General features: G+C 47.1%; 3 protein-coding genes across 3 annotated transcripts; 1 reads left to right on the top strand and 2 right to left on the bottom strand.

The window, feature by feature from the left end:
- Window positions 1-866: 866 nt before the first annotated feature.
- Window positions 867-1731, top strand: ABOM_006089 (uncharacterized protein; the record flags this gene model as incomplete). The annotated part of the gene is made up of 2 exons (XM_022533218.1): window positions 867-1244; window positions 1336-1731. The coding sequence occupies 2 exons, from the start codon at window positions 867-869 to the stop codon at window positions 1729-1731; spliced, it is 774 nt and encodes a 257-aa protein (XP_022388579.1).
- Window positions 1732-2164: 433 nt separating this feature from the next.
- On the bottom strand, window positions 2165-3376 carry ABOM_006088 (exosome non-catalytic core subunit RRP42; the record flags this gene model as incomplete). Its single annotated transcript, XM_022533217.1, has 2 exons — window positions 2165-2776; window positions 2831-3376. The coding sequence occupies 2 exons, from the start codon at window positions 3374-3376 to the stop codon at window positions 2165-2167; spliced, it is 1158 nt and encodes a 385-aa protein (XP_022388580.1).
- A 1276-nt stretch (window positions 3377-4652) lies between these two features.
- Window positions 4653-7076, bottom strand: ABOM_006087 (meiosis induction protein kinase (Ime2); the record flags this gene model as incomplete). The annotated part of the gene is made up of 4 exons (XM_022533216.1): window positions 4653-6056; window positions 6108-6372; window positions 6447-6850; window positions 6906-7076. The coding sequence occupies 4 exons, from the start codon at window positions 7074-7076 to the stop codon at window positions 4653-4655; spliced, it is 2244 nt and encodes a 747-aa protein (XP_022388583.1).
- Window positions 7077-13148: the final 6072 nt, after the last annotated feature.

The following is a 13148-nucleotide window of genomic DNA, read 5'->3' as shown; positions in this document are numbered from 1 at the left end:
TGGGCTCATAATGGCATACCAGGTAAATGCTTAAAACATACCAGACAGTGTGACAAATAACTGTGTTCTCTTTCCTCCATGGAACCAAGTTAGATGTTCTAGAACTCTGGGCCAGTCTTGCCAATCAACTTCAAATAGTACAAGGACTACTACTGAAATAGCCCCAAGCTGTAATTATAGTTTAGACTTGACGTTCCGAACTACTGATCGTCGCGCATGACATTGAGAGCCCTAGCCGAGGAACTTGACAAAGTGCATCTCCGGGGCATATAATGAGATGTTTGGGAAAGAAAGACATACACTAACTTACTACAAGACTAAGAGTGAATGAAGCATCTGAAAACTCGGGGGAAATCCGCCTATCTTGGAAAAGCTCTAGCGTAGGGTCAGATTCTCTTGCTCTTTATCATGAGCGAAATATGGTCAACTCCGGACAATCCTTGTGTATGCATCCGTGGGTTTGTCAGAACATGGCATCGATTGGCCTGTAATAATAGGCCATTTGATGTGTTATTCTTTCTAATGTGCAACGTAATTAAGTGGTTCGCGAGTGAGCAATAAGTATCGAGAATAAAGGTATGCTTGGAGATATGCGGTCGACTGCATTGGTATCACAATGCCCCTGCTTTGCAGTAGTTTTCTAGCTATAGAAGCAGTATATATTCCAGTCAGCCATCTTGAAGAACAATATCAAAGGAGCGAATTAAAAATCCAAGGTTCAACTTCCATCAAACAACCCCAATGTTCATACATATGCGTGAATCACGTGATTAAACACCGGCGTCAACCCCAGCGGGAAAAAAGTTCCAACTCCGCAGAGCGATCACTCCACCTCCAACATCCTTCCCCCAACAACACGCACAGCAATGGCCCCGGTCACAATCCCACAATTCCTCCTACCGCGGGGAATCCCGTCGACGCGGGCCCTCCAGTCCCTCTCGCGCGCAAACGCAACCCACCACCGCATCAGGACCACGACCCGCCGCTGCGCATCAGACAACAGCAAGCCGCGAGTCCTAGAACAGCCCGACAAGTTCCGGCCGCCATCGCACCCCGCGCGCAGGGTTGTGCAAACACGCAATGGAAGAGTCATTGGCCGAGAGCCGATCAACTATGGTCCCAAGCTCACGGAGAAAGAGAGGGAGGAGCAGGAGCGCAAGCAGTACCCGAATATGTTCCCACCTGAGGGCACAGTTATGTATAAGTTTTTGACAAATCGGTGGATTCATATCTGGATTGCGATGGTGAGTTCCCCCCCCCCCCCTCTTTTTTGTGAATTATGGAACTTTTAGGGTTTAATACTTGGTTCAATGCTGATCGGATGTGGTTGTTTAGAGCGTACTCACAACTTTGGCTACGTTTACCTTCACTACGAACTTTAAGCGATCGTCGCCATTTGCGCACTTACTTCCGTCTTGGTCGGATCTTCTTTGGCACCCCATTGATACAGTTTCTCAGGCGCTGGCTGTTTTCCGCATGCATGTGCAGCATACCTCCGTACAAACGAGGGAGAAGCGGCACCAGCGGATTGAGGATGCGGAGAAGAGACGACAGTACCGTATTGCTCATGGGTTGGAGGAGCCGACTGAGGAGCAGGCCAAGACTGAAACTGACGTGGTTGATGATCAGTCTCCGATAGCTGCTGACGCGGAGGCGAAGCAAGGAAATGGGGAATATGTTGATTGGGAGGGAAAGAAGATGCCTGTCAAGAAATGGTTAGGCATCTGGTAAGGGTGGCTCTTCCTGTGCCGATATTGGGGTTGTGTGGATGGGTGGTTGGATGATTGGGCGACTGGGGTGTATAAACACTGCTGGAGAGCTTACTATGTAGATTAGCTTTGCATATCTTTGGATTTTGTCTTAGCATTGTATTATTCATTATGTACATGACGTCTCTTGTCTTTTGATGTGATGATCCATCTTTGCCGGGAGGCTGCTGATTCGGCACTGTAAGTAATTGCCTTGGGTCCTGCTGCCAGGGTATTCACGCAAAGCGCACAGAAGACCTCCTACATTGTAGCGAATCAGAAGCGATACGCATACTTCTGCTGAGTATTCCTATTATCGCCGCCGACAAAGAGTATGTGGTAGAAGACGTATAGAGGGCGCACATAGGGCAAGGTGTCATCCGTATTCGGGACAATGAAGTGTCGCATCAATTTATTCACCCGACTTGAACGCCCTCTAAACCCTCAAGAACCTCCTCACCAACACCACCTTTCTCGAGCACGAGCTTAGCCATGCGAGCAACCGTGCTCCTCTTCACACCTCCACGACGGGGCCTCCAAACTCCTGGAACCTCTTCCTCGCCTGTGGATGGGTTCAGAGTGGCAGCTTCTTCGGCAGCAGCTGCAGAACCTAACGTAGTCACATTTTCCGAGTTAGGCACACCAGGTTGCGTTAACCTGGAAGGAGGGTCGATCGTGCGGATGGAAACGAGCTTCAGGCTATCGGAATTGCTATCCCGAGTAACAGAGATGGCCAGAACCGTATCAGCAACAGCAATCTCCTCTCTATCAGGATCGAAGATAATGTTTTCGCCCACAGAGACGACGAGCAACGTTACTGGGGGGCGAACTTGTTGGGAAGAAGTAGGGGATACCGTCGAGGTAGAGCGTGGATACAGGTATTCAGCAGCATCCCAATCATCATCGAAAAACGGATCTTCCTCGCCTTGGGACTTCAACTTCGGAAGCTTCGTCGACAGGAGCGCCAGATGAGTTGTTAAGGAGAGTAATGGAAGCGGATATGATTGAGGTTGGGAGAGAAGAAGAACCTAAATCAACAGCATTAGAGTCGACCACGCAGTAAAATTTAACAAGCACTTTACATCAATATACAAACGCCAATGCCACCGTTTGTTGATCACCAGCCTTCCCTTCAGGCCACCAGCCATCTCGCCATTTCCAGAGCCCTCACTTGATACAGACTCAACCAGAGGCTCTCGCATCATCTCGGACAAGAAAACTGGCAAAGCATCGTCATCCCGGAACCCTGGGATCTCGATCGACATCTGCACCCATGACCCATGTCCAGAACTCGACTCTTGACTTCCCTCGCCGTCGGTATTTCCTGCGTATTCTTCCTGGGTCTGTTGCGGCAATTTGAGCGCATCTGCCGAGACCGCTGTTTTTTCTACTTCTGCCTTTACTCCGACGATTGCTTGGGTGCCGTCCGCAAAACCAACACGTGCGCTACCGTTAGTTCCGGGAAGGATATCAGTCTCCGCTGTCAAGGGCCGAAATTGTGTCGCCGAGCGTCCATCCGGTCGAATTGGGTTACCTGGAAGAGCAAGAGATGTGTAGAGATAAGAAAGCTCTGCAGGCGAGATATGTGGGGTTTGGGAGGCGGACGATGCCTGCCTTTGGGCCGCCATTGGAGCAGACAACGTAAGACAGAAAGAAAGAAAAGGAAAAGGAAAATAAAATCGAAACGATCGAGGCTGAGTCGGAAGTAAAGACTCTGAATTATGTGGGTATTGTCACACAACCTGATAGCTCCGCGGCGATCTGTTCAGCCGTGAGTGAGTGGAGTATTTTTCAGTCCCAAAATAATCAGTCAGTCTAATGTATGGTGACCTCTTTGAAAAGATAGCAACACGTCTTGAATATGCGATCTATTCACAGGAGCACAATATTCATAGCCAATATTAAGATAATGTGCTACACAGGAATAAGTTGAACTAGCATACAAAAGTAGCACTTGCTATGGAAATTCTGTGAAAGGCGGACAATCGTTATTCCCGGCCCGCTCCACGTTCCCATCAAGGCTCATCAACTGCTACACCTGTCGATCCTACGCCAGGTAAACATGATATGATGTAAAGTACTCCGTACGGAGCACTTTATGGCCTGTTTGATTAGGTATATATGTATAAACATACGGCTGGACAGCCGAATCTAAGTAGTAGTATATTACAAGGTGTGTAGAGCCCAAGACTAGCCACCAGTGGTCCTTCCCAGCAACAAGAAAAATTGTACATGAGGTGAATCGAAAATTTCGCAGAGAGATCACATCACTTCCCTAGATGAGATGCAATGATCGGCAGGTGAGAATAAGGGATGAAAGGGGAAAAGGAGAGGCTAGGGAAAGATGTTTAGGAAGTGTATAAGCGGTAGTGATGACAGGAAGTGACAAAAGAAAACAAAAAGCTGTTGGTAGTGAACAAGACATGTTGGGCAAACAATGCATATATGTATATATAAAGAACGATAGCAGACCTCGCGACTCGCGCATTTGGTATCAAAACAATGTGCAAACAAGAACACCGCAAACGAAAGACAAGATATGAAAACCGCATGCCGAAACCAGGTTGCGAGGCCAACTATATCTAAAAAGGCCTTTGGGGTATGAAGACAACAATGAAGACAAATGAAAAGGAACCCGGGCTAATCCTTGCCCCATGCAAAAATAGGGAGAGAAGATGTTGTCACAAGAAACAAAAATGGCTAACAAAAAGAAAACAAAAAAACACCAATCACCGGAAAGACGAAAGAACACAAGACACCAGATCCTGTACGCCATGCTCGGTTAGATCGCCAATTACCGCGCGTCTCCCCTCCCGTTTTTCTCTCTTTGATAAATCCAAACAAGACTGGGAATCAAATATCAAAACACGACATCCACCGGTGGTACAACGCTCACAGGGCGAACTACCTATAGGTCGACCCTGTCATGAAGTTTGTAGGGCCTGAATGGTTCCAGTCCCCATCTTCGTAAGGCGGGGTAGGCCATTGGCGCGTACTTGTGGCAGGGTCTGTCTTGCCATCAGGAAGACCCAATCGCCTAATCGGAGTGGCATCAGAGTGGCCAAAGGAAACACCGTCACATTTTGCCGATGGAGAGGGGGTAGGATACGGACTAGGCAATGCTCGTGAGTTGTCGTTTCCCATGGCCTGATGACTATAATTCGATGACCTATCGGACGATACCTCAGTCTGCGCTAGCCGCCTCGCAGCTTTGCTTGCCGAGTGTAAGGCTTCATCGAGGAGCTCATCCTCCTCTTCTGGCGTTTCGTAGCGGTGAACAGGGTGACTTGAGAGCTGCAGTGCACGCCGAGTGCGGCTAGAGATTGGCGCACCAGTACCACTGGTTGAAACGGGGCTGTCTCCCATTGAGCGTATAGATCCTTGAGGCATGGATTGTCTCTTAACACCCTCCACGGGTGAGGTAATATGGACAGGAACATTGCCAAGTGCAGTCGAATCGAGAGAGCATTTCACACCCTGAAGGGCTTTGTCCAATTCCGACAGATCAGAGCCTTGCTTGGCGTCGTTAGCACTGGCTGTGTCCAAGGCTAAAGACGAACGATTCGACCAAGGCATACAACCAGCATTAGCCTCAACATTGTCGCTTCCCACATTTCCCTGGTTACGGCCAGATAGCCTACGAGCACGTTTGCGAAGGTGAGAGAAAAAACTCTCCTTCTGGCTGGCACCAACCAGAGGATTTCCGCCATTCAAAGCCCTTTCCGCTTCTTGCCTATGGACATCAGCGTAGTGATTGCCATGGGAGTTGAGCGAAAGCTGTCTGCCGATCTTCTTGCTCGCTTTACCGTTGTCACCGGCTAAGCATGAATTTGCTTGTGCTGTGACTGCGTTGGAAAGCGGGGATACCGGTCGGATCGAGGGCAAAATAGGCATCGGGGCACCATTTGCCCAAGTTGCACGCTTACTGGGCGCAGGCTTAGTCTTGGTAGTCTCAGGGGCCGTGCTGTATGAGACAACAGGCTGCTTTGACTGCTCATTATCGCTATCAGACCTTCCGATCAACGATCTCCTGAACCACGACGACTTGGATGTAAGAGAGGGCGAGTCACTGTTTTCCCGGGTAGGAGATTTGAAGCTCTTGTCCGAAGTTTTCCGACCCAACAGTCGGGCAGTTGAGGACCTCGGCCGCAATGGGTCAACAGCATCTGCAAAGTACTCATGATTCAAGGCTTGTGTCGAAGTTGGCCTATTCTTGGGATCCCACATCAGACACCAAGTAACAAAGTGGCTAAGAGACGTTGGCCACTGGGGTGCTTGGAGGATGCTTTCCATTGAATGAGGTGCCATCTGCGAAGAGGGTCAATTTCTACCTCGGTCGGTATATGGTGGGGGACATACCTTGGGGAAAGTGAATCCCAGTTTCTGAGCAAGACGGGAGCCATCTCTCCATTCACCACCACCGAGCTTGGAGCCCGACTTACTGTACCAGTTACCTGGGCTACCCATAATCTCGCAAACTCGCCAAACCTGATCAACTTCATTACCACCGGGAAACAATGGCTTTAATGTAGCGATTTCAACGGCCATAGCTCCGACAGCCCACATGTCCACAGGCGCGGAGTATTCACCTGCACGCAAAAGGACCTCAGGGGCACGGTACCATCTTGTGGAAACATATGTAGTGTACGGAAGCTTGGAATGGGTCTCCCTTGCGAGGCCAAAGTCGGCAATTTTCACGGTATATGTTGGAGGGGTTGAGGGGGAGTCACTAGGTTAGAGTAACGACTGAAAGCAGAGTCGCTCGGAGCGGATGTGGAGACAAGGATGTTCTCCGGTTTGATATCACGATGAAAAAAGTGGTGAGCATGGATGTGATCAAGCCCCGACAAAATTTGGTATAGGATGCTCTTCACATGCTTCCCATCGAACGGCTTGTGGTCTCGAGATTTCATCAGTTGATAGAGGTTACCATCCATGTATTCCATACAGATATGTAGCTTGCGGGAAAGAGGGTCGAGAAAGATGTCGAGAGCTGGAACGAGGTGTGGATGAGCGGGTAGGGTCCGTAGGAAGATGACTTCCCGTAATTCTAGACATGGAGCTAATGAATCGAAGGTCTTCTTCATAGTCTTAATGGCAACCTGATGCTGAGGTCAGCACAACGACGCTTCCCCACGATGCCGCAGCGGGTCTTACCATGGTTCCTCTCCGCGCGATGTTGGAACCAGCCGTCCGTACACGAGCCACAGCAACACTGCCAAAGCTACCATCTCCCACTTCCTTCATCACTTCAAACCGGTCTTCAAGGGTAGCCATTGACGTCGGTGCGGCGTTCCGCAACGACGAGTGATCGTAAGAGACGGTCATGGTGTCTCTTCTTATCCTTCTCTGCCAGCAGATGTATCAAGAGAGTTCGGATGACTGTCGGGCTTCTATCAGCCGGTCTTGTTCCGTCGCAGGGGCAAGACGTCTCCGCGGGGGATCTCACCCTATATAAAGTTGTATTGGCGGTAAAGGATATCTCTTCCAATGATATTCGGAAGGGATTCAGTCAAAGCAGGTGATCATCATTCGAAGTTCAAGCGTTATTGAGTCCACAGTAAGTGAAACGAATATGGTTCTCTTCCATCGATATACCGGTTGGGGCCAGAGGTTAAGTGGGATTGATTAGATGCAAGAAAGATGAGGAACAGGAATGAGTGGGAGAGGAGGGGGAAGGGGGTGGTCATGTAGTTCCCAGGAAGGTGGAGGAGAAGCAGATCTGGAAGCAAGATGGAAGACCCAGAGGATTGGACGTGATCACTGTAGTGATAGGAGCGGACCCGTTTTGGTGGGAACTGCTAAACGAAAGGATGATCGGAGGCCGAGTTGAAGGAGCCCCTGACGCGGTGACAGCTTTACCAACACTTTACCAGCTCTAAGACGAAACTTAGGGCCGGGCCGTGGAGACTTGCGAAGAAGCGGTCGACGACGGAGCGAGTCTTGAGGGGGGTAATAGTTTGATGGTGCAGATCACAGGGAAATAATAACGATAGGACGGTAATAATAAATATTGAAAAGAGAGAAAGAGGGAATAAAATAAAATAAAAATAATAGATCAAAACAGAGGAAAATGCAGATAGATTATTGAGGGGTCAATACAGTTGGTAAAGAGGGACGGGGGCTGACATGGACCAAAAAGGTAAATTCAAATAATTATCATTCGAATTGACAACAGGTAAGACACGCAGCCATGTAAGTCACTAAGAAAGAAGGAGGTTGGATGGTTGGGTGTGTAAGAAAAGAAAAAAACAAAACAAATAAGAACTGTAAAAAATGTAAAAAGGAAGGCAGCAATTGAGGAGTGAGTATGAATGAGTGAACGGATGCGAGTGGTCGCTGAGAGGCAAAAAGAAAGGCAGAAGTGAGCGATAGTACTAGTAGTATTGACGACGCGAAATTCAGACAATAAAAACCACCATCAGAAAATAATTTAAAACATGATTACTCTGCCTTCTCCATACTCGCAGACTAGTTTTTATCCGCTAACACAATTTGGTCACCATACCCTCTGACGATACTCCGTAATTATCCTCGCGAACTAATAATAATGCCTGCTGTCGGATGGGAGGGCCTCCACACTAACTAAAAGCGAAGACGAGTCAGGAATGGACCGGAGATCCACCCCGCTTAGGAAAAATAAATCGTCCATTATATTTCATGGAAATTGCAGAAACGATGAGCGATAAAAAAAGAAAACGAAAAAGAAAAAGGAGGCCATCGGTAACAATGGCCTCGACTGAAGACGGGTAGCCGTTACGGCAAATTGCAGAAAATATTGTAAACAGGGATTTAACACATTATTATACATGGGTTAACAATTTCCTGAGAGGTAAATGCTTTCGACACAATAAAGATCAGAGAAAAGCGTCATACTAAGAGAATAATTATCGGTCAATAGGCATCATCTGACAATCTTGGTACGCAAGGTACATTTTGATCCTTTTTTTTTCTCTGTCTTATTTTTCTTTTTCTTTTTTTGGTTCCTTTCTTTCGTTTCTTTTCTGGCCTAATCCATAAAAGGTTGAAACATTGTCGTAATGGTGTTACGCCTGAAATTTCGGGTTCAGTGGTCAGTGGAGCGGAAATTAGTATTTTCTAGCGCTATGATTGTCGCAAAAGATTAATAGAGTTACCAATAAATGTGCTCCATTTGTACAGTCATACGCTAAAATACCCAAAGCAATAAATAGTAGCCAGTTCGTAGAACGCTCCCTATTTACGGGGGAGGCGTTTACAGAACGTCCTGGTACACCAGTGATGCGGCTGATGATTCCATCCCATCTATTTCTCTCTATTTCTTTTGCTTTATGTTTGCGATTGATATCTGATTACATATATTACTATGCTCAGTAAAAGAAACTATTACCTAGGATCTCGGAAATGATTTCAAGCCACCCGACGGTTCAAGGGTTAGCATGGTAGTTTTAGAGCCACAACATCCGGCACCAGTCCCTTGTGTTGACTGCTGACACCGGGGTTTGGATAAAGCAGCCAAAGAGCTTGAAAAGCAAATGGGTCTAAGACTCATTCAGTGGTCACCATGGCACGCCGCTTTGAAGACTTAGGAGGTCCAGCCTTAATAGCGACCCACATAGTCCCCGCCTCTAGCGATCGTTAGACGGGCCCTAGCAAGGATGGCCAGGGGTTGGGCCGCGTTTTCTCATATGACTCTGTACACTGTGTACGGAAACTTACGGGGTCAAGGTACTGTCTGTATTCCGATCCCACACAGGGTCTTGAGAGTCCGGACTCCTCGAGCTCACAAATCAGACCCTCGAGTAATGTGATGTATATGCTCTGTGCAGTACCAGTCCAATCCGATTCAACCCGTACTTTTGATGGGTTGGCGATGATTCCCATTGGTATGTGGATGACCTCAGGGGGCTTTTCTTTGCATCAGAATGCTTCTTTTTTTTTTCTTTAACTTTAACTCCCTTCCTTGCTACATACACATACATCAAGACAAGAAAAAGCCAAGGTATGTTTGGGCGATGATGACCGTAACTGCATTGTTTGTGTAACCTTAGGCAGCATGGACAATGGTACACCGTTCATGCAAGTTGTTATCTGCATTGGTGGATAGTTCATCAGCTCCATCTCTTAAGGTAATCCCACCAACAGTGGCTAACCATGTAGCGTGTGGCTGACCGCCAACAGAGAAAGTCAATGTCACCGAGGGGAATGTGGTACGACTCCCCCTCTAACCTCTCGAATTATGATAGGAAAAAATGAGACTGGGTCTTGAAAGGATGGGGGGCGTAGCTTCCAAGCCCCTCAAAAAAAATTCGATCAAATCAATATTTATAACGATGTATTACATGCTTTACCGACAAGTACCCTTCACCAACTCGCTAAGAGCATTCTACGACTAATCGGTAAGGACTATGGAGTATGCCTTGATAATCTAAACTGATTACCCAGATCTGTAAGTCATCCGAGTGGTGGAAACAGGTGGATATCACAACTGTCAAACCACAGTCGCGTGGGTGATACCCCTTCCCAAACGAGAAGAAAGTACTCCGTAATTAAAGTAAATAAATGAAATAAAAAGAAAGAAACACATATTAAACTAGAAATCCATCCATTGTTTCGAAGGATACCTCAGGGGTTTCCACCAGTGCTCCGGGAAGCCTTCTTTGTTTAGACCCGTGTGACGTGTAGATTAATACTGCCAGATATGAAAAATACTTGGAAGGCGACTGATGAGCAAAAGGACATACTACCAGAGACAAGGCGAATCTTTGGGGAGCTGAGTGGAGGCGATGTACTGAGTTTGGATTCTCAGCTCACCGCTAATGTATTGGATCTCGATGCAATAATATGCGTACTCAACTACTTGTTTTGTTATCGACTGAAGGAATAGTCTCGTAACTTGCGGAGTCGTAAATGGTCCCGACCTGGCTCACATGATTTTTAGCAGATAGTCCGGCATATGCGCCGTAAATCCATAGATAGTCCTAGTACGCAATTCGAGATCCCCATTGTCTTCTGGGGCAAAGACTCTGGATGAACGGAGTATGCAAGTACTAAGTATCTGCTGCCGACATGCATGTAGGCAGTGCCACTTACAGGTCGAGTCCATGAACCATCCCACTTATCTGGAGTCAGTGCCATTCTGCATGCTACTTGGGGGATTGAACCCAAACCAATAGATCCCGACAGTTCGCTCCAAGGCTGAGACTGGTGTAGTCTGTTACTACAGCTACCGATCACTTCCGCGACGTTGTGGTGATCTCTCCACTGAGCTGAAAATCTTGGTCTGTACAACATTGTCGGTGTCCAATAGTGTACTGCTGATGCTCACAGATCCCATCCCACCTGCTTGTAATAATCTGTATACATTACAGTATGACTCGGTATTGAGTGATTCTTAAATATTCAGGTGGTAATTCGTAATGGTGCTATGCATGATATGCTTAATCCGGCTGCAGACTCCTTATGGAGAGGCCTATATCAAGATCTTACACGTCTGATATATCCACAGCGTATCCTCCAAGTTCAGCAATATATGAATCCAGCATCTGATATGTATCTGCTAGAAGCCGAGGAGTATGATTTTTTGTCTCTTTCTTGATTTGAACGCGATTAACTCATAAGTGGTGGGTAGGCCAGAGTTGATACATAGCCAGAAAAGGAAATTATGGATCACATCCATCATCAGGCGTTAGACTTGCGATAGTCAACTAACTAACTAACTGTGACCTTGTATATTACTCATCCGTGCTATTTCCTGGTTTTACGGCGTGTTATCACTGGGTATACCTTTTTCCTTTCTTCTCCCTCTCTCTTTTTGAAGAGAATAAAATAAATAAATAAATCTAGTATTATCATTCCGTTATTCCTCTTGATTTCAGGCTAAAATGAATCGTTTCTCGTCGGACAAAGACAATAATGCATCAGAAAGAAAATTTACGCTCGGAATTCATGTTAGATGACATGATACAACCAGGATTAGCACCAGTACAATATATTGCCCCGGTTACATATTCCCTGGTTTTAGACTAACAATCCCCTACATGGGCAACGTGGGCTCGAAAAGTTTGTTCCTGCAAACCTACGGTTTGCAGGAACAAACAAAAATGAGAAAAGCGTGAATAGAAAAGGGGGGGAAGAAAACTAAAATAAAATAAACAAAATCAGAGACGGAACGATAGGAAAAAAAAAAAAAAAAAAGTTGGAGTTGTCACCTACCAGGCAGACTGCCTGAATACAGAGAAATGGAGAAGAGAATCCGCGGAAAGACACCGCACACACAACCACCCCCATATTTAGTATCCACCCATTAGTAGCCACGGTCGGGAAATGATCCATAAGGGGATGTGATCCAACCAGCCGGGAAGCAAAGAGTGGAGATATAGTGGGACTTCCTATTGCACCGGAGCAGTCGGGGAACGCGGAGCCCCACTCGGCGCAGGCCCGTCCCTACTAGTACCCGACAGGCCAGCCATGGGTTAGGACCCCTATTAGCCAGTAGAAATGGTGCTTAGTGAGGATCGCTGAATGGAATGGGGCCATTCTTGCACTAGGGGAACTGCCTGAAGGACCCCCGAATTGGCCTGACCCCCGAGCCACCATAAACAATTTAGCATGCCACTAACTGGTAACGCCGTTTTATTCCTTTGGAATTCCAGAAGGTTTAAGGAGGTTCGTAGAAACGGCAGAGAAGGAACTAGAGACACCAGATGGTCCTTCTAGCTGCTTCGTAGTGTCGACAAGATGGTCGTATATTGGTCAGCAACTCTACTAGGTTCATTTACCAGACCCGTTGGAACGAACTAATTGCGATGGTGTTGCCGTGTGCCGTGGAGGATCATCAAGATACCCCTCGTACAACACGGCTAAGCGTGTTTCTGGAACAACCGTAGAGATTGCTGTCAACTTGCCACCTGACGTATTCCATAGGAGGTCAATTGTTGCCTTCTGCCGCGAGGAGATCAGAGCGCTGCCCACCATGCTGGATTTCCTCGATGATCCCGCAGGACCATCGATTATATTATCTACCCGCTACCAAGGAATATAATCCAGTCTATCTTGGCGCAGAAAAGGGATGTGATTGCTCAATCCCTCAATTTGCCTTGCAGTAGGCCGAGGGTATCTGCATTGATTCCACCTGAGGTGCATGTCAGATCTTTGCTTGGGCCCTTAGTCGTGTTAGTTCAAGATAATTTCGAAAACCCGAGGGAAAGGGCCAGCAAAAAAGTACCTCCTTTTCAATGGATCCCTCCTTTTTTTCCCAAAAAATTTTCCCAACTGTCTCTCATTTCACCCCATGGACATGCATGCACATCATATTCCGTACTGTGTACGGAGTAGTCCATATCGCTATCGCTATGCATCTTGAGACAATTAATTCTCAGAGAAGAAAATCCTTGAAACATCTCGCTATGTAATGATACT

This window comes from Aspergillus bombycis (assembly GCF_001792695.1).
Source record: "Aspergillus bombycis strain NRRL26010 chromosome Unknown contig00049, whole genome shotgun sequence".
Lineage (NCBI taxonomy): Eukaryota > Fungi > Ascomycota > Eurotiomycetes > Eurotiales > Aspergillaceae > Aspergillus > Aspergillus bombycis.
This window is presented reverse-complemented; position numbering and strand designations above follow the sequence as displayed.